Here is a 22,337-nt window from a genome sequence, read left to right on the forward strand (position 1 = left end):
CATTTGTGGTTTTTTCAGAGTGCACAATGAAATTTTAATGTTTATGCTCTGAATCAACAAAAAAAAATGGTTACTATATATCCACATCCACATGCAGTTGAGGGACACATCACTATCTCAGCACCTCCTGTAAATGCTTTCAAAATGTTCCTTTTCAATCATGTTTCTGTATATACCGCAATATTGCAATGGCAAAATACAATAACTTTTAAAGTCTGTGGTCAGACTTTAAAATGTAATATAGACACTCGGTTAGTATGCTTATTAACTGAAATTTATGATAGAATTGTTTGTTGATATTTAGTGAATGACTAAACTATATTAAACATGGTGTGCATGTGAAGTGAGGCCTACTCTTGGTACACAGAGAATACTACATGCAGTCAAAAAAGTAAGTCTGCCTTTATGAATATGGAATATTTTGGTTTGTTTACCAGATTGTACCTGATGTAGGGAATTAGGCTAATAGATTTGTTTACAGTACAATGTGATTTACAACAATCGTTGCTGCACGGTGGCGCACTGCTTACATCATAGCGAGAAGGTCATTTGTTCAAATACTGGCCTTTCTGTGTGAATTTAGTGTGTTCTCTCTATGCGTACATGTGTTTCTTCCCACAGTCCAAAAACATGCATGTGAGGTTAATTCGTGACCCTAAATTACCCAAAGGTGTGGATATGAGTGTGTTTGGTTTTATGTCTCTCGTTTGCCCTGTGATGGACCGGCCTACCCTCGCCCATAGGGATTTCTCTCAGCTGGCTCTGTGGACTTTATTACACAACATTTGATGTTGTACCCCATCTGCGGTCTTCTGTTGCTCTTCTTCTTCCCGCAGCTTTGACTTTGTGACAAGTCATCCATCGCGATTTTGTTCTTCTTTATTTTAGCCAAGTTCAATTTTTCTGAGCTGTAACGCTAAGATACGTTGAAAATCAATTTCTCCATTAACACCTCCAATTTCCACAGTATCACATTTCATTTTGCACTTCAGCACACTTTTACAGGATTTTAGTCAATTAGACTCTCTGCATCGTTCTTTCTTTTGTCATCTACATAATCTGTTTCCTTTTCTTGCTCTTTCAGATTCTCTATCGATCGGACCACAGACCAGGAGATGATCTTTCATATTGATCCTGACTCGGGTGCCATCACATTGGGAAAGATTTTGGACCGAGAGACAGCAGGCTGGCACAACATCACTGTGAAGGCTGTAGAAGCAGGTACTTCGCTTGGCATTTCAAACTTGGTCTCGCGCAGCTGAGGTTTGAACGTCTTCACTCTGTTCGGAAGAGTGCAAGATTATTTATAATCTATTGACATTTTCGGCTTGGCAAAACTTCAGAAGATTGCTGAGAATGCTGTGTTTAGTGCCAGAAAATTTGTATAATTATCCCCACCAGCTGCAAGCTCAATAAAAATAGTTTGTTTTGACATTTGGTTTTTGACTTATGAATTGTAACATGTCAAAACAAAGCGTTGAAGAAACAAGCCTTCGTGGCAAGACCAGTGGAGAAACAAATGAAAATGAATAATTAATTACACAATTTGTTTTATCATGTTTCACAAATACAGTTAATGTTACAGCTCTTCGTTCTTAACCTGCCTCATATTTCTAAAGGACTGCACAAACAAAACATCAGTGGCAAAACAAAGTTGGAAACAATATATCAGTGAAGGTAAAAGGCAAATTGTCTTCTCATTGGATTATATTGTTAATACGTTAAAGCCTGGCCCAGAGTGCATTTGGATTTTTAATGTAATTCATCAGCAACAAGTTCCATAAGAAAAATGTGTAATTTGATAAATTAAGTAATAGCTTCACCCTCAACCTATTTTTGGATGGAAGGAAGGAAGGAAGGAAGGATGGAGCACAGCGACCAACTCTTTGTCTCGGTCTGGTCTCAGGTTGATTTAGATTCTGTAGTTATTTTTCTCTCGCATGTGTTTAAGATGTCATTATTCGTCCACTCGTAATACAGCAGAGAAAGCTTAATCTGGTTTAATCTTCAGATGGGTTTCATGAAGTCAAAATGTGGCTATACTCATTCATGTGAAACCTAAAAGGTATTTACAAGCCAAACAACAGAACGACTTGTGAATCTAACGAGAAAGGGTCACAAAGTCCAAATGATGCTCCTCTAATGGTTGGTTGCAATGCTACCTTGCACTTCTCAAAAGCTATTTCAGAATTGAAAGTTACAACCTAAGTCGTTATCAGTGACCGCAGTGACAACACAACAAAAACCTCTAACCTTTCCAGCAAGGTTTAAATGTCATGAACGGGCTCATTTTTTGTCACCGTTATTACACGCAGAGATATGCCATGAATAAATTACATTTAAACAGAACATAATGATGGAGTGTGGAGGTCAGTAATAAGAACAATGTGATCAGTTAATAAATTTTTTTTTGATGTGTAATGTATAGTTGCAAGCACAAACTAATGATGGCAAGTAAAAGCCCCTTTCATGGCGCCTCAAAGACCCAGATGAGCTGTATTAGCAATCGAGGCCAAAGACAGGAGTCACAAGGAACAGGGGTTCAATCAGGACTTTTACACAATGGAAAATAAAGATGAGACACAATATTTTGAAATGTTTTTACCATTTTCGAGCAGTGGCTCGTTGTGTCTTTCAGTATTTACAAACTTGAATGGACCATCGACAGAAAGTGTCACGGTTAAGAAGACATACAAAGGCTATATTAATGCGATCAAATTGTAGGTTTGGTTAGCATGGCTTTAAATAATGCTGTTTAGTTTCTTCATAAAGTGAAACAAAATATAGATTTTATTGTGAAGTCCATCATCAGGTTTATTTGACACAATTATCGAAAGAGCGATAGTTACAGTGTAAAAATATGTTTTACAACTTTATGTTTTTGGAGAAAGGAATGTAATACATACAATTATAGAAGTCAGACAACATTAAGTGCATCATTCAGATTGCAGAAGTTTATCATTGTTATTTAATTTTTAAGTAAATACCTTCTCACCATCAATTAATCTCAGTGTTATTTATTGCCTATTGAACTGCTAATGAGAATAATATATTTCCCTTTAAAATACAGGAAATTTAGAATTACAAACTTTTACTTAAACTTATACTAAAGGTTTTGTGTTCAGTTTTAAGTTAATTAGTGACTCTAAATTGACCACTCACATGAATTTGTGAGTGAATGATGGTCTTTTCTCTCTGTGTTAGCGCCGGCGACCTTTCCTGCATTCTGCCTTTCATCCAGTGTGCGCTGGAAATGGCTCGAGCTTCTGCAACTTTTCTCCAGACACAACTGACATTAAAGATGGAACATATAACGGAGACATTTGTTCTTTTTCTTAAGCCTTAAAGAAAGATAGAGAGGTGACTATCAGGTCTGGGTCAGACGCACCCCCCCCGAGCACAATGATGCACCGTGACGTAAACGTCCTCGAGTCTCTTAGTAACCAAGGACATATGTGGAATCAAGTATGTGACGGTTTTCCCCTATAAGGTCACACTGGGCATTTCACAAGTTCATATGCTTCACCATAGGGAGATTTCTTTCTCGATTCCATCCTAAAAATAAGACAGAGTGCTCTCATGTTTGGTTTTATAACGGCAAGCACAAGAAGCAGGACGGTCATTAAGATCAGCACGACTTCAGCTGTGCTGCGGTCAAATCATCAAAACCTGTCTGCGCTTGTATGGACCTGTTTTCTTGTCTCCATTCACTGTGCTCCAGCACCCTCCTTCAACAACACAATCAGGATTTTCATCAAACATACTGATGAGCTTCACTGCAAGAACTATTGGTCACTTTTCAAGGGTGTGATTGTGCTGCAAGATACGCGCCCATGCATTTTCACCTTAATGATACAATGGAGAGAACATAGTCATTATTTTATGGCGCTTGACAAACACATTGCAGAAAATGAAGGAAGAGCATGCATTTTTTCATCTCATTGGTTCCTTTTGTCATTGCAAGGAAAATGAAGAATGTAATAACTTGGGGAAGCTGGAAGGTTATTACTATACCATTAGAAGTAAACTTGAGGAAGGAGGAGGTCTGGTGTTCCTCACTTTTTCAATCTTATACAGATGAAGTGATTTTGGTATTGCAGTGAAAGCAGAGGAGATTGGATTCTGCATCTAACCACCATTGCACAGACAAGAAGGAAGAAAACAATGCCATAAACAAAGCTGATTTTAAAAGTCTTCATATTTGTTCCTCTCTCATATTTCCCCAGACTGTGATTACTTCAATAATCAATACAGCCTACACTGAATAGCAAGCAGTCTCATCCAACACAGACATTAACACAAAATTAGACTTTTCCGAGTCCTCCCATAGCAATTCAGTTCCCTTTTGTGCTCTGCTTCTTTGTTCTGGCATTATGTCATCGGCACATTTTAATGTTAATTGAAGATTTAATGTGGCCCCTACACCTTTAAATATCAGACATAAACACATGCCTGCACTTGAAAGATAAAGGCTCTCACATTGCCATCAACACAGCGTCCTCACAGACTGAGTTAGTGGTCAATGCCGACAGAATTTCCATCCACAATGTCTCTTTATCTCCTGTTTAGCTCACAGAGTGCAGATGCAGACAGGACAGAGAGAGAGAGAGAGAGAGAGAGAGAGGAGAGAGAGGAGAGAGAGAGAGAGAGAGAGAGAGAGAGAGAGATGGGAGAGGAGAGGGGAGGGAGAGAGAGAGAGAGAGAGAGAGAGAGAGAGAGAGGGAGAGGGAGAGAGAGGGGAGGAGGGGAGGGAGGGAGGGAGGGAGGGAGGGAGGGAGGGAGGGGGAGGGAGGGGGAGGGAGAGGAGGGAGAGAGAGAGAGAGAGAGAGGAGAGAGAGAGAGAGAGAGAGAGAGAGAGAGAGAGAGAGAGAGAGAGAGAGAGAGAGAGAGAGAGAGAGAGAGAGAGAAGAGAGAGAGAGAGAGAGAGAGAGAGAGAGGAAAAGCCACAAGATTTATGATTTGTGAAACTGCTTGCTCAGAAAGAGTGGAGTAGAAGGCTTAATTTCCTGTTTTTTGGGGGCACCTCTGCTCATTAACTCTTGAGGACCACAGGGTCAGCTTGTCAGAGGACATTGTTAAAACTACAGTTTTGTGGCACAAACCCTTAATTATCCAAGTCCATGACTGAACTTTGATCCATTGTGTTGTCTGTGTATCAGTCTTAGACAAATGACACCAGCTGCCTGACAGTGCTTGTTTTTTTTTTTTTAATGCCCTGGGATTATCGCCCGCTGCAAAAAATGGCAAAAACACGCTAAATGTCAATTACTCCATATATGTGTGTTTGTAGTCGCTAAGTAAGATGTTTTAGCTGAAGTCGAAGTATTGTTGCGTTACCCAACCATTTAAACACATGCACACACAGCACATCCTCACATTCACCTGCTTCACCAATTATTTTGCAGACACTGTCACTGTATACAAGTAAACAAGCTCTAATCTGTACAGTATTTGTCGCTCTTCCATAGAACACAGAACCTCCTGAGTACACGAGCAGCGTTTAATGCACTGTCACTAGCCGGCGTACCTACACTTCCATGACAGTACTCTACATAGAAACGTATCACGTTAAGTTAGAGTGACATATAATTTTCGAGAACTGATAGCGAGTATGATATCACCTTGCAAAACTCTCTCTTTTTTTTTTTTTTAACCAGGACAGGTAGGGGGGGGGGGGAGAGAGCATTGCCCTGAGGGCAAAAAGATACCGAAGTAGCTGAAAGTCTTTATCTCTTGCACTGTCGCAGGGTAAAGATGTCTCCTACGCCATAACTTTTCTCACTGACTGTCTGGCAAACAAATGCACAGTGTTCATGGCGTTTTTATGGAGTTAGAACGTTGCTCCAATCAACTCCAAATCAATCACATGCCTGTTGTAACATGATCAGAAATAAGTGTTTCCTTTGAATCAAAATTAGAAAACATGACAAAATAAATGCTTTCAAATCAATAAAAAAATTACAGTGTATGAATCCAAAGGAGATATGATTTACTGGAAAATTGCGGTAATGGAAATCTAAATTGGCAAGATCTCCACAGGATTACATACAACAAAGAATTTCCCTTGTTTTGTTTGCGTAGATGTATTAGACGTCATCGACAGTGGTGGAGGAGACGCATAACATTTTGTAATCGGGGACTAGTGTTTGCAACTTGGCTCCTTTTATTTTTGTTAATTTTTTTATTGTCCTTTATATAATCCTTCACACGTCCAACGTCATAGTGGTTGAGGAGGAGAATGTGAATCCTCAAATAGTTGCAGTTGTCGTGATGGGTTTTGTTTCTTTGCACTTGGTAGGTTGACGTGATTAATTTGTCAAACAGCAGCCATGCATAGTTGCAGTGCTCGTGGAGACTTTCAGATGCTCAAGGCCACACAGATGCCCGCCTGCATTCTATCATTCTCATATTATTGTAACTCGGAAGAGCTTCATGTATATGCAACTGCCGTTGTGGTCATCACAGCGTTTCCATTCTCCATTTTCATGAATACAGAGCAAACGTTTGTGTTGTCATTATGAATACATCTGGCGTGAACTCTCAACCTTTCCCGTAATGAATAGAAAAAATGCTGAACATTTTTTACATTGTACAATAGATATGATTGGAGTATTGTAGGGGCTGCCTTCAGTGATCTATTACTTTGAATTATTTTTCGACCCACATTTCCCCTGACCAACAGGGGATGTCTGCGGTAGCATCAAATGAGCCCATGACGAAGAGCAAAACACATGACAAAGTTTGTTGCAAGCCCCGATACACTCATTTCCACGAGGTCTTACAGTTATTCATAGTAACGCCATTCATTTAAAATGTCGCTATTCAATATGAATTGTTTTATTACACTTGGATTCACATTTTTATTGAGAGTTTAACAGTATAATTGTTTTATTAATTATGCACAACTGATCACTTTAGGTTTTAAAAGGTCTACAATTCTATGTGGAGCACTTAATTGATGGACCATTAGAATTTACTTTCTTTATCCAGTGGCTATGGGCAAAATCCATCACAGGGCTGACGCAGACAGAGAGAAACAATCATGCACACACATTTTCAACTAAGGGCAACATAAAGTCAAGGGATAACCTCAAGTGCAAGTTGTTGTGTGCTGTGGCAGGAAAAACAAAACAAAAAACATGCACTCACAGGGAGAACATACAGACTTCACACAGAAAGACCACAAGGGGTCTTCTCACTGTGAAATCAGAGCAGTAACCAATACACCACCTCACGGCCCCTCTTCTTATTGTCCTGATTAGTGTAAAGCAGGGTTGTCAAACCTAATTTAGTTGAGGGGCCACATGCCGGCAACCTTTGTCTCAATTTGGCTGAACAAGTAGAATGATAGCATATTAAACTTTCAATCAGGACAAATCCAAATGTTCCCTCTGTTTCCGTGCCAAAAGGTATGACTCCACTCTGACAAATCAATATGCATTATACAATCATTTTACAAACCCAGAACAACTAAAGTCATGTGAAAACATAAAACTTCGGTTGCATTTTAGGTGTCCGTTTTCACAACAACAGTGCCCAGAGCCGCTGAAAACCAACGTTAAAACTGCTCTCGAAGTGGAACTTTTTTGAAAACACTTCGTCTTTGTCTAAACAGGGGGAAGCACAACTTTCCTGAAACAGTGCTATTGCCCCCCCAAGTCATGCATGACTCCCAGTCCATAGTCGCCTGGGACTTGGTAGTTTTGTTGTTGACAGTCCCTTGTAATAGCAATCCAGCTGTGTAGTCCGTCCATACGAATCTCCGTGCACTCGCCATTGGAAATGTTCGCGTGGTTTCATTACAAAAGCAAACAATAGCACCCACTAGGGGCCCTATATGAAAACTACATTTTCAGCATTTCTGCCGTTTCCGTGTAAAAACGTTGTTTTCAAAATGTTGGCATGTAAATGCAAAACTCTGACAAGAAAAATGCAAAAACAATATGGTTTCACTCGAAACGTAGTTGTTTAAAGAAATGAGGTCAAAGTAAGAGAACATATAGAAATAGTGTCTTTTATCTAGTCCCCATATTTTGTCTTTTTTTTCTTTTTTTTTTTTACAACTAAATTTACAACAAATCTAGCTGGATTTCTACTTTGTTTTGCTCCCAAATCTGTTGAGAGATCTGAAATTCCGTCTGCTAACATGTGGCTTTGATGCTAATCCTACTTAGCTTCTCGGTTATGACTGCTACTCCCTTTGGAACTGTGCAACTCACAAAGCTGCTTTTACTGGATATAATTAATTTAGACCTCCTTCATCATTTTACTGGACGGTCAACCTGTCTGTGAGCTGAATCCTTTGTCGGGCCATGTTTTTTGCTCATAAACTGTATGTTTGATACCCCTGGTTATTAACTTAATTTAAAGCAAAGACATCAGCATAAGTATTTTTAAAAAATCTAGTCAGTTATGTGAATGGCTAGTTGACATACCGGAATAAAAACCATACATTTTGAACAGTTCTTGTGCATATGCTTTGACTAATGTTATTTTTGTGGCACTACCCATCAACACTTAACACACAGTGAGCATTATTATTGATGAAAACAGATAATAAATAAGCTGGATCGCAGTCACCGGCACATCAACACAACATCGCCTGGGAAGATTAGAAACAACACTTTGTTGACGCCTTTGCTGAACCTGAACTGAAGCTTCCTGCCAAGTCCAAAAAAGTATCACATTGATTGAGTGATGAAGCCCCTTCGCAGTTTTCAGCCACCAGCAGAGGTGTGTTGGCAGAAACACCAGGAGGAAATGACCATTGCCAGTTTATTTCTCAGTCTCCAACTAAAAGGTTTCGCCTCAAAAAGGGCAACCCTGTGAGCGATGTTGACAAAGACGTCCTTGTTTTACAGTAGCTCCAAATATCAACGACTTCCAGGGTTCCCCTGTGTCTCATTCCAACTGTGTGATGTATATGTGAGCAGAAGAGTGTGGTGAAACTCTTTTGTTTTACTTTATTTACTCTTCTCCTCTCAGTAGCTGTTTGTTCGGATGGAACATCTGATTGTGATTTCATGTATTTGTTTGGTCAAATAGGTTGAGAAAGACTTTTGTTAGATTGTTGTTTGCTTTCATTTTTTCCCTTCCATTTTTTTTTTTTTTTTCCTTCTCATGAAAATGATTTTGAAGCCGGCTGCATGAGCAAACAAAAATCTATGCATTTAGAAGCACGATTTGAATCTCGTTGGTGTATCATGTGTGCATTTCCACTTGTTAAAGCTGTTTAATCTCGATAGTGCTGAACGTTATTTTTCTCATCCGTTGGCTTGATATTGTGATGGAAATGAGCTCCTGTCGCCGTGCAGGGAGATTCTCTCTTCACTTGCTTGATTCTGGTCATGTACAATAACTCATATATGGACCTGAATCATTGAGCCCTGTGAACATTTTGGACTTAGTAATTAATGATTATGGAAAAACCTGGGTACCAACTAATTCTACCTTGTTAATGAGATTACAGACAGGCAGGTATGCACAATACTCGGTTAATACCCAAGTCTGATTCATGTCTATCTTGTTCAGGGTAGCCAATCCCAGCTAGCTATGGGCGAGGGCGGGATACACCATGGACAGTTCCATCACAGGGCAAACACAGAGAAAACACACAGCCACGTACACTCACATTCACAATTACAGCACCACCTTGCAGTTCAAATCTGGTCTTAATCTATTTGAAGATTCGACCGCGTTTTGGAAAAGATCCCATGGTGGTCATTCCCTCTCTCACCCCGCAGCCAGTCCGTCTCCTGATCAAATCTACTCTTGAGGTCTTTACTGGGTCGCGTCTGCAGGTTTTCCCGGTGTGAATGTTGTCCGGGTATTCTGGCTTTCTCCCACAGTTAACAATGATGTGTGAATTGGTGACTGTAAATTGTCTGTATGTGCAAGCGTGAGCCTGGAATGTGTTCACAATGTGATGGGGTTCGGCAATCTCCAGATTGTACTTTCCCTTCACCGACCCTGTGACCCTGAATTAGATCAAACTTGATGGTTGATGGATTATACTTTTACCTTATAGGATAGGGGTTTTTTCTGCACTTGAAGGGGGACGGAAGTTAAATGATAGGTGGTGTAGATAGTAAGACTATCTCCAGTTTGAGTTTGGCTTGAAGGACTTTCAGTGGGAGGTTTGCATGTTCCCCCTATGCATGTTTTCTCCTCAGATTGAATGTGTGGCGTCTGTATTTACAGTGTGTTTGGCATTAAACTTCTCTAGGGTGCACAGTGCCTTCGCCTTAACCAGCTCGCAGCACCTCCAGCACTGTGCAATCTTTTGGTTGTATAAACTGCTCTAGAAGTTGGACAAATTGATATATATTGAAAAGTAGATGTTGAGAGGTCTGGTATATGTAACTGGGGTAAATTATTTTCCTTTCCCACGTCCACCGGGATAGGCTCGAGCAGACGGAGACCAGGAACAGGCTCTGCTGAGTGCCTCTGTATCCTCATTTCCCCCCTTATGGCAAAAGTGACATTTTAAACCAAACAGTTTCCTTCCAGCATAGAAGTTGAACCATTTGGTCTCAAGCTGTATGACACTCCTGATGCACACCTACACAAAGATACACGGGCCCACGTGTGTGTGTGTGTGTGTGTAGACAGAAATATACACACACACACACATATTTTCGCTCTGTCTCCCCTGAAGTTATGTCAGTATAATTCAGTGCCGGAGAGACAGTCCCTTCTGTAGGATTCTCGACAGCTGGTGTGTGCTGCACAGATGCAGAGCATGCCAATAATCTGTTGAAATCCTTTTATTCTTCTTCTCTATCTGAAGGCAGATTTAGAACAGCGCCACTTCGTCCACATGAATGAACCTGTCGCAAAGAATAACTCCTTTTTTTTTTTTTTTCTTCCCATGGAGAGAGTTTGAGGTGGGTAAGGGAGGGGGAGTTGAATCTCACATTGTTTCATCTGTTATGAATTCCGGGAATTGAAATGTAAAATGTGTAACTGATGATTTCTGGTTTTCATTCTGGCACAGCGGGTACAGCGATATAATGTGAAGACAAAATTAGAAGTGGAAGAAGAGACGAGATATCTAGCCGTAGTGGAGCTCTCTGTGCATTTATGTTCTTGCAGCTCTGGCAAAAAGCAGTCAATTAAAGCCCTGCATTGATGTGAGGATTATGCTATTAGTTGAGAGCAGCATTCTCATTAGCTGCTGTGCCGCTGTCAGACAGAACTGTGTGCGAGATAGAGGGGAGGGGGAGTTTCCAGAAATATTCTGCTGTAGTGCGATGATCATCAATTTGCTTTGCTGTCTCTGGTCTTTTTCTTCTGCTTGGTCCGTGGCCCATCGCTACATCAGCTGTGGACACATCCCTCTTCCCTCCACTGATTCATGACATAAACATCGTGCCACTGAGTACATCCTTATTTCCCCTTGTAGTTACTGATGCCTGAAGTTTTGGTTGATCCTTGGCATTATCAAAATCAATTGTGAAGATGAGGTAGCTCTGACTGGTGCAGGTGTTTTCAATTTAAGCAAAAGCACCCCCATCGACAGGTCAGTCTTAAAGCTTTAATAACTCTCATCCATCCCTCTATCCATCCATCCATCTTCTATACCCACTTTATGCAGAGTGTAGTCACAACGGGCTGGATCCCATCCCAGCTGACATTTAGTGAAAGGCATTATAAATCCTGGACAGGGTCCTTAGTGAAAAATATTGAAAAGGAAAATACTGATAATGAAAATAAGGCATATGCGTCGTAGAAACTCCCAATAATTTGAAACAGCTGCTCTTTCTATTAATCTTTTCTCCCTCCTTAGCCAGGTTTGCTGGTGCTGCAATGCATTCTAGTGGCATGAAGGGGCAAGGTGGACGCTGGAAAAGGTTACCAGGCCATCACAGAAAGTCACTTTCAGGCAATTTAGAGTTACAAATGATCCTAACAAGCTTGTCTTTGGGTTGTGGCAGGGAATCAGAACACCTGCAGAAAACAACCAAACATGCTTTTCATGCAAAACTCTACACAAAATGGTCCATCAGCCAACAAAGTCAAATGTCATTTTCAACCAAGGTCAATCAATCCCTTTAAAAATCAGTGTAATTATATATATATATATATATATATATATATATATATATATATATATATATATATATATATATATACTTCGGAGTGCCAATTTAGTTTTAACATGATACTGTACTGCATCATTAATTCTTAAAAGAGAGTTTATTTAATTGCACTTAACTGTGTGCCATATTTGTGTAATTACACGAGTTTACACTCAGTCAGTGGAAGACTTTTAACTGCAAGGATTTATATTTATTTTTCTGCCACTGGGTAATTGTCAGTAGCAGCATGTTGGTAGTTTTTTTTTCTGTAGGGTGCCACTCAAATGTGTTAACTGGATGGTGACAGCTGTGTATGCTGATTTATTCATAAACTGTGTGGTGTAATTAACCAGGATATCCAGACCAGGGTCTCAAGCAACCCGATCACTCATTTAACACCCAGATTATGTTCTCTTTTTCTCTTACGAGTTCCTTTCTTCTGACTATTATCTATGCACACACATCTATGCGCGCACACTCTTGCACGGAGGGAACGCCAGTGGCCTCGGGCTCCCTTCTGTACTGTACATAGTGTTTTATGGGTACAATGGAAACTCCATCAGACATTATCATATGATTAAGAGTGGGGATTAAGATTCAAGGAGAAGTCAGGCTAATACGAATTGGGTTATGATTGCACTAATTATATAATCGTCTCCACTCCCACGTTTACATTCAGGCCCATTAAGAAAAATGTCCTGAGAGTGCATTGTGGTGTTATTCCTCCTGTCTTGTCGAGATTGAAAGAACATGAGAGTAAAAATTACAGCGCTGCACTTGCAGGTTTGTCAAAAGCATTTATTAGTCATTATCATTTAGCGAGGTGTGCCACTTGCACTCAGACTATTAAACAGCTGTATACAGTCGTGTCATTATCAGATAGTGAGGACCCAGAGACAAAAAATGAAATCTTTGGTACCCTTTTTATGTCACTCACTGGTGCCAGGAAGCGTTATAGAGGTAATGGGTGCAATTTGAAGAAGCATTTGATTAAAACCCTTCAGTACTTAGCCACAATGCCAAACCGAGTACCTGCTCCCTTGATGGGAAATCGCATAGGTTTGCGGCTTCTCTCACTCAAACTGGTCGCAGGCGGGGAGCACCGCAAGAGTCTCTTCTATAGAGTCTCACAACTTGTCTATAAGCAGCCTGTTATGGAGAAAAGTCGGCACGTCATCAACATTTTCGCAGCAGCTGCATGTCCACACGAGTGCATCGAGCTGAAGTACTGCTGTGTGTTGGCTGGCGTTCTGGCAAAAACCTGCAGACCCAACACACAATCCCCCGTACTTACACACAAGTCTGAAGATAATAGGCTTAAATGTAAAAATATGCTTTGCTTTGCAGTAATGTGTATAAAGCGCAAGAGAGATTTTAGCCATTATGAAGCCTTTATAGACCTTTTACTGGGTAGAGTAGAATCAGATCTCTGTTGTTTGATGACTAAACAGTTGTGGGAGAAATGCTTGAAACAAGGAGAAATGTTTGAATGGGCTGTAAAATTTCAGTGTGTTCATCGGTGACATTTTTATGACAAATTGCTACTAGTCTCATTGTGATACAGCCAATACCTTTTTTTTTTTTTTTCATTAAGAACTGAACACAAATGCATTGTGTCACACATATGCATTCTGTTTCTCTAGATAACTACACAATGGCTTCACACTCGGCAGTGAGTATTCGAATACTGGACGTGAACGACAATCCTCCTGAGCTGGCGACGCCGTATGAAGCCTCCATATGTGAAGACGCCAAACCCGGCCAGGTAAGTTCTTTACAGTTATTCTGCATGGAATTCAATTTGTTTGTGCATGCAAATAATTTCATATTTGCAAAGTCAAAATGAAAAGGGGCCGCTACATAATCAAGATCGCTGCTTGCCGAGCACGGGGTTAAAGATTTGAATATGATCACGTTTGCGTAGCCTCACAGAGAGATGCTCAATTCCATTAGAGATAATTACAAAAACAACTTGAGCTAGGAGGTTTGAAACGCGGAAAATACTAAAGTCCTGAGTGGATGATCAGATCAATGAGAGAAATACATGAAAGCTTTTTGGTTCTTGGTGCTACATGTGGCACAGCGAAGGCAACTTTGATTTTCTATTTAAACAGGTTCATTACGAAAACAGGTCAATCACACTGCCTTCATATGTTTCACACAAGATCTCAGATAAGCCAAAGAAAAAGCTCCCATTTTATTTGGTTTCTGACACTTTGCACAGTGCACTTGTGTCCTTACGGACTCTGTTGGCAGCAGAAAAATTACGTCCCAAGAAAAATCAAAATACTTATTTATGTTATCACTAAGGAAAATAGGATTTGCTATTATTACACTGAGAAACAAATCGCATCGGTCTCTTCAAGGTAATTTCTCTGTGATAAAAACAGCACACCACCTACACTCGGGGCAACAAGTTTATTTGTGTAAATATCTCTGAGCTAATTATTGGTGGGAAGGTATCTGAGGCGTCTTCAAGCATGAGTAATTCTTTCTGTAATTTTATTCCCAGTAGTGTTGTATCATACACATTCATTTAATTCAAAGAGACCACCTTTGGAAAAAAAAACAAAAAAGAAAAACAACCAAGGTTGCTGCATCGCTTCATTTTGTTGAATTGCCACATTGAAGTAACATCAAAATACGAAGTATCCAGATTTAAATATTTACCCTTTTTTGAAAATATGCAAATGGTTATGAATAATATTCAACAGTTTTACTAAATACAGTCCTACTTAAAAAGAAAAAGCAGATAGAAGAACTCATTGGATCAACATCAAGGTGTGTGTTACTAATATCAGTGTACTTTGTTCCATGACCTCATTTGATTTCGACTAAATTAATGAGTCACAAACATAGAAATTGTTTCAGGCCAGATTTTAAATTAGTAGCTTTTGCTGTTTCCCACATATCTTGTATGGGGATTATTTACAGTGGATGATGTTGAAAGTGCATTCTTATTTTTCTTCTTCTTTTTTTTTTTTCTGTTTGCATTATTCTTGATTTAGACATTGACATCGTGTTCTCTGGGTGATACGAGCGTGACAAAGGTGCACGCAGGGACTCCAGCCAATATATGATTGCACGTCGCAAGAGACTCATTTACAACACCTCAGAGTACATGGAATGAAAAAGTGGTATTGAGAGCAAAACTTAAAACGCTTCAATTTTGTGTGACAATCAAGACAGTGTACCTGAATCTCAGTATCACCAACACGCAGTAACATGACACGTGTGGTATATAATCCTGCATGAACAAAATTAATTATTTGTATATATTTCATAAGGAATTCACCAATAGCATTTATTTCATTTACCTTCAAATGGTTCAGTCAGAAAGTAGCTCTCTTCTTTAAACTTGCCATAGAATAAGTGACCTCATTACATGTGCACAATGGTATTAGAACACGGTTTTAAGCAGATGTGTGTCGCATGTTTCTTTGTGTATATTTTGTTTAGTAGGAAGCACCTCAATAAGATGTTGGTCTATCGTTCATTATCTGAAACGCAAACAGGTGGACCCTAGGAGAACAGAAGGCGTAACACAACAACAAACTGTAGACACAATTATATCCAAGAATGATTTTTATGTGCACTATTAATCGGTCCTAATCAAACAGTTGCAGCCTGTGTGAAAAATCGAGACAAAAGGCTCGGCTGTTGTTATTTCCAATCCAATGGGAGGCCAAGTCTTTCCACTGATCACTATTAAAAATGGACAAAGTCATTAGGGTATTTTATTCACCTTACAGAGCCAACAGGCCCTGGGCTGAGTTAGACCCAATTATCATGTGCAGAGCAAAGGAATAATTAAAACAGCAAGACTTTAAAGTGGGGCCTCCATGCTGGAAGCTGCATTTACATGTGTAATGAGGCTCAGGCCTCTCCTCCCCTTGATCCACAGACACTTAACCACTTATAGCCCCCATGTGCCTCTGCAATGCCGCCAGTCTGCGTCTTTCTCGAGCGATGTCTGGTCTGATCCCCCTTACTCCCACCTCACTCCCGCTCCCATCTGCGAGAGCCCACATTAACCTTCAGCTCCTAATCACACAGAGATGATTAGTCTTCCAGCAAAAAAGATCATTGCTAGCTCCCAGCTTTGTAAAAGAAAAAGGTTTTTAATGTTCTCATTAGAGAGAAAGGCAGTAAAATATTTCACACTAATTACAAACCAAAAGTACATCGGGATAATATGACGTTTTATCACTGTTGCTATCACTATATCTCTATGGAAAGTATATGACCATGTTTAACTTCGACCGGTCCTAACTTGGACTGTCTATCTATCAGTAGAAAACAGATTACATGAGGATCTTGCAATATTTCTTTATTTTTATTCATTTTTCTTTTTTAAATAACTTTGGTGTCCTTTCTCCTCGTGACTTTGTGTGTATGTTGTTGTGGGCAAGGCTTTCTGAGGTGGATGTCAACATTGAATAAAAAATGTTTTTACCTCAGGCCAAAGGTTTTCTGACACTCATTCTTAGTCTCGGGGTGAGCCGCGGGAGGCAAGGGCGGTAACAATTCTCTCCCCCTTGTTATCTTCATACTTTCTGGAGTCTCAAGGCTTGCTTTGTGTTGAGCGCTCCATTCTTTCAAATTCACTCCCAGTTCTTCCAACAGAGAACCATTTTCTTCACAATATCCTAAAGGAAAACAACTTTAATGCCACAAAGTCTGGACGTTTCAGCTCTCTTAAAACTGAATTTATGTTTTGTTTTTTTGGTTTTTTTAACTGTTCGATTGATACAAATTGGGCACGTGTTGATACGAAAGCAAACACCTTAACTTCTTCTTTTTTTTGTCTTCACACAATTCACGCCACTCCTGAATTGAAACAAGATTGTACACTATGGGTCAGGCGATATGGAACAGAATAATTGATGTCATAAACCCGTTTCTGATTTTCATTCAGGGCTAAATTTATTCAGGTTTTTCTCACTCCACTCTGCCTCGGCAACACAATGTTTGTGCCTGATTCACTAAGATCCTGCGTGAAGCGTTCTAATTTGCACGCAAATATTGCGTGTATGCCCTTTATGGATAATTTGCTAAGAATAACATCACCTGCAAACACAAGTATATAAAGAAGGGGTTTCGTATGGTTAAGACCTGTTTACATGAGGACGATGTGTTGTATTGTTTCTGTGTTTGTTTGCGTTCGCCATCAAGTGATTGAACGGAGCGCGTGAGCCTCCACAAGCATACAAATATGGAGTTTCAAATGTTGGTTTTGGCCTTTGCTTACCTTGGGGGATCACCCCCTCAGGATACCTTTGCCCCGGACTTCACCTTTAAATAAACTCTTTAACTTTATTTCTTATGTATAAATGTGGTTTTGAGTTTGACACCGATGCGTGACACACAATCATACATTGACTCAACAGTTTTCAGATTGCAAAAAAGAATGTTTTCAAATCAAGACTTGATGAGCATGAACTCCTAATATAAATTCGATATTGTTATTTTATACGCCTAACTGATGTGATCCTCTTTGGTAAATCAGCTTTCACCTGTATGTGCAAGCAATAATGTGTTTATAATATGTTTTATTATAAATCACATCCAATGAGCTTTTTCTTTTTTTTTTTCAGAAAGAAAAGCTTCATGCTCATATAAGGCTGCAAGAGCATAATAATAAACCTTCTGATGCAGGATTTATGTAGTCAAAAGCTTTATTAAGGTTATACATAAACGTACTATTATCACACTTTAAATTTTCATTAATGTATGCACCAGAAACTTTATACAGGCCAATTAATTATGCACAGTGATTTAAGTAGACCACATTAAACTGGTCGGTGCGGTCATATAATTTATTTACAGCCTTAATGTGAAATGAAGTGTACATTTAAAAAGAAAATTAGAGCCAACATCAACGCAAACTGAAAAAAAAAAAAAAAACTGGACTTCAAACATACATGGAAAAGATGCATGAAATAGGACTCATGATAACCAAATAATGACACCCTGATAGCAAAATGTGCTATATGATGGCAATCAAGAGTACAAGTGAACATATTTGGATGTATGTCTGGAACCGCTAGTTGTTTTCGCATACAAAATAATGTATTAGTGTTTGTTATTCACTGGGAAAAATTAGGAAATAAAGTAAAACCCGTTTGTAGACATTGTGCATATAGACATTGTGGCTTACACATTTGTATTAGGCCATATTAACTGTGAGGCAGTAATTTGCTCATGCTCCATTAATATAGCTAGGTATCTTAAAGAATTAACCTTGTTGTGTATGCCAATTAGTTTTGGTTTGTTGCATAATGTCTGCAGCTGCTTTCTCAAACTGAGGAGTCACAGAGGAGTATACTGTTCGTGGTCGAGGAGGAGAGTACTGGTACTGACGGACAGAAATCAACCCACTTTCACGCCTCTGACAGGAGATAAATAATACAACGTAAACTCAGAAATTCATTGACGGTTATCTTTACAACAGATTTCCCCAGTTGGAGGCATTTCTATGAAGCTCTCAGACCCTGTTATATTAATACATACAAATCAAATGTGAATGGTTTTGGTGAAGCAGAAGGGTTGTTGCCCGTTATGTTAAAGCACTTTGATGTTTCCTGCTTCCTAGCATCCACTTACTTATTCAGTAAAATACGTTGCCAAAAGAGGAGCCCAGGGGTACCAGCATCAGTCGACAGATGTTTGCGTGTAAAATGAGCCTCAATTTTGTTCCAGCTCTCCAGAATGTTGTTAATCAATTTGGAAACTTGGACAGGCCAACGGGCTCTCGGAAATGGGCATAATTAAGTCCATTTTTCTTTCACCTGGAATACGGAGATGTCAAACACTGCTGTGCTGGCGTCCTCTGCCTGATGCATCTGCCTCTGGACTGAGATAATGTGCTCTTTGCTCACTTCATCTGGCCTCTGTGAAATAGATGGCCGAAGTTAGAAGAGGTTTTTGTGGCTTTGTTCGACATCTGGCCTTTTTCACCTACCTGAAAGGTCTGCTGTACAGACAGAATTAATTAGAGCCCACTTCGTGCCTGTTATTGTCCAACTAGTTGTTGTTTGCTTAAGATTAAAAACTTCAAGTTCCACTTCACAATTGTGCTTGGGCTATTATCGAAATCACCTGATTGATCATCTCTCCTCAGAATTAGTCAATGTTATGGTAAATGCTATATGCTAAGTCATCAGGGGTGTAACGTCTTCCTACCCATTTGTATAAGTTGTCCATATATATGCTGCATGATACCCTAGTACTTGCCCACCCCTGCACGCACACATTACTTTCAAATGAAGGCATGCGTCCACACACCCACACACATGCTGCACACACAGCCTTCTCTGTCACACGCCTAATGTGTCAGATCAACCCCCGGTTTACTAAGCTAATGAGGAGCGTGCCATTGTTTCCTGTGCCGTGTTATCACCCCGTCTCGTTCATGGAGCGTCAGCTCGCTGGCTGGCTCGGGTCTAGCATTTGGTGGAACCACAGAGAAAATCAGATTTACCTAAGCCTTTTAACTGCGGTTGGGTTTGATCTCATTTAGGAATTGGCAACACAACCTATTTTGTTTGTGTTTAGAGGGAGAATGCAAGTGAGTGGAGGAAGGGGGGGGGGGGGGGGGGTTGGCTGAGAAGTAAATAAAAAATGGGTGACACGGACTAAGCAGCTTTTGCTTGGGGACACAGTTCAAGCCAGGGCCATGACACAAATTGTTAAATAGCTTCTTACCTTTTATTTACAGAGACCTCTTTGGGATTTGAACAGGTCGATATTTGAAGATTAAAAAAAGATTCAAAATAAGTAAGTTACCGTAAGCCAGTATGTGAGGGGAAATAGAAAGCCAAAGAGCAAAAGACACATGGCAAACGCAGATTGGATTCACACTTCTATCATGTAGCACACATGTGCACAACCATGCCAAGAAGGAAATGCACGCTTAATCCATTCCTAAAGTATTAGTTGCAGGTTCGGCTGCACAAGAAATGCGCCTGCATGCTTCCTTTTCAAGTATAAAAGACACTTATGTATATCAGTGTAAGACTTTTCAGCGAGGCACTGCTGCTCAGAAAACATTTAACTTCTTCTTTAACGAGGAAGATTAATCCAGAATAATTCACCGTCAACGAACAGACAGAAAAAATAGGTGCATTTCATTTTTTCTTTTTTTTTTTCTTTTGTGATCTATGACTCAGTGATTGTCACATTTTTAGCGGTGGCTTTCATTCTGTGAAGTATCACCAGGTCATGTCAAGTGTTTCATATATTTGACTGGATGTGATTTCTTGTCTCAGTTGCAGTGAATGAAGGCGAGAGAAGAAGCTCCTCTAGGAACTGATGTTTTTGTAACTTTAAACTTCATCCTTCGAGGTCGAAAAAATTTAAAGCATGAGAAATGAGTCTATTGTTGGCCTGAAAGCAAATGTTTTGAATGTACACCCTCACTCGCCAGGATATTTCATTTTAAGTCTCATTTTAAAGTTATTGAGAGAATTGAAGCAAATGATAAGCCTCAAAACTAAGACACAGAGAATTTATTCCTCATGCTGCAGTTACAATCCTGACAAAATTAATTATCTAATGTTTACTTGAAAGGCTGGAGTCAATCAAAATCAATACAAAATCATGTGATTGCAGTTATTTTTGCATAAGTGAAGCCAGCAGTGGAAAAGTTGAGTGTGTTTAAGGCCATTGCTTTTAAAATAGAACATCCCTGAAAGCATTTGGGATACAATTCCAGTCAGATGCATATAAAAGGAATATTAGCTATGTTATTCTGGTTGTAGCATATAAGATTCAAGTCCCATCTTCATTCCCACTATTTTGAATCCACGTCTCGATTTGCCCATTTTCCCAATCTGCAGCAACTCGCTGAGTGACACGTGAACACAATCTTTGCCTCTCAGCCCATTCCTCGCCCACCTCGTGGTATTTATGTGACTGAATGCAGAGGGACAGATATCATATAGTGCCATGTATGCAGAAAAAAGGCTGGGTGGAAAGCCAAATACTAAGCATGGCCCGGGGTAACGGAGGCCTGTCAGTTCTGCCGTGCCGTCTCACAGCTGGCTGAGTAGGTCACAGCGACAGATCACCTCAGTTTGGCCACAGCACCGTCAACCTCCAACCCTCAGGAGAGTCAGTTTGAAAAAGCTAAATGTTAAGCCTTCCTGAAACGCACACTCGGATCACACACACGTGAGTGCATGCTTACTCACCTCATGCATACAACGAAAGGATGCGAACAAACACAAAGTCATGAAGAGGTAGTGCACAGAAACAGCAGACCAACACAGACAAGGAAAAAAAGACGCAGACGGACCAACGCTTTTGCCAGACAGTATTTCATGAGTAGGAGACTGAGTGAGTCATCTGTCCTACTCACCAAATGCTTCTTCCTTTTGTCTCACAAATGTTAATGTTGAATCAGATGAAAACCCACAGACGAGACAGCCATAAAAAAAAAAAAGAAAGAAAGAAATTGCAGCATTTCCAATTTATAGGTTAAACCTGCTGATGTCAGTGTTTACGGCACAGACTCTGAAGGACAACTACTGACACATGTCACTTCATGCAGTCTCTTTGTGGTTTTAGTGGTTCTTTATTGTGGGGAAAAGGATTTTAGCCTGTTTATTATTATCTGTCAATTTTAAAACCACTCAGGAGTTTTTGGGGTGTATTTTTTCTATATTTTCTTTATCTGGCATTCAAATAAAAACCTCGAAATACGCTTTTGCAGTCGTCACACAGTCCAGCAACTATTCTTTTTTTTTAATGCTTAATGGAACCTTTAAAAATGTCCTATGTTAGTTGCATTTTAGGTATGTAGCAACCAATAGAGTATTAATCACCAGAAATGTTTTAATTTTGGCCATTTTGAATGAATGCAATTGAGCCAAATACATAATAGCTTCCCTGTCATGTAATAAAACCGTAATAGAGTATGTTGTATGTATCCTCAATGAATATGACAACGATGCCATCCACTACACCTATTTTTGTTAGGCAAATTGCCTAAAACACGCCAATGGGTTGCGCTCCATCAATAATGTAATAGCGTGTTAATACACGTTTAACGTCACAACGTCAAGTCATTTCAGGAAAGTTTATCAAATATCATATTGAGAAATATCCGGTGTTAACCAAATGATATAGGTAATGATATACAAAGGTTGTTTTTTTTTTCATTTTATAAAAATTGCACAATGACAATAATACAGTTTGGCGTTACAGATAACCAATAATAATGAAGATTACTAATATTGTTTATTATAACAAAAT

At 39.6% G+C, this 22,337-nt stretch overlaps 1 protein-coding gene across 1 annotated transcript in view; it reads left to right on the forward strand.

Annotated features, from left to right (window-relative positions):
* Positions 1 to 22,337, forward strand: part of cdh22 (cadherin 22) — a 170,181-nt gene that overhangs the window by 126,963 nt on the left and 20,881 nt on the right. The window contains exons 9-10 of the mRNA XM_080462459.1: positions 1,085 to 1,221; positions 13,724 to 13,845. Coding sequence (XP_080318585.1) covers positions 1,085 to 1,221; positions 13,724 to 13,845 — 259 coding nt within the window. The remainder of the gene's footprint in view (positions 1 to 1,084; positions 1,222 to 13,723; positions 13,846 to 22,337) is intronic.

The sequence above is a fragment of the Lipophrys pholis genome (assembly GCF_963383615.2).
Source record: "Lipophrys pholis genome assembly, chromosome: 4".
Lineage (NCBI taxonomy): Eukaryota > Metazoa > Chordata > Actinopteri > Blenniiformes > Blenniidae > Lipophrys > Lipophrys pholis.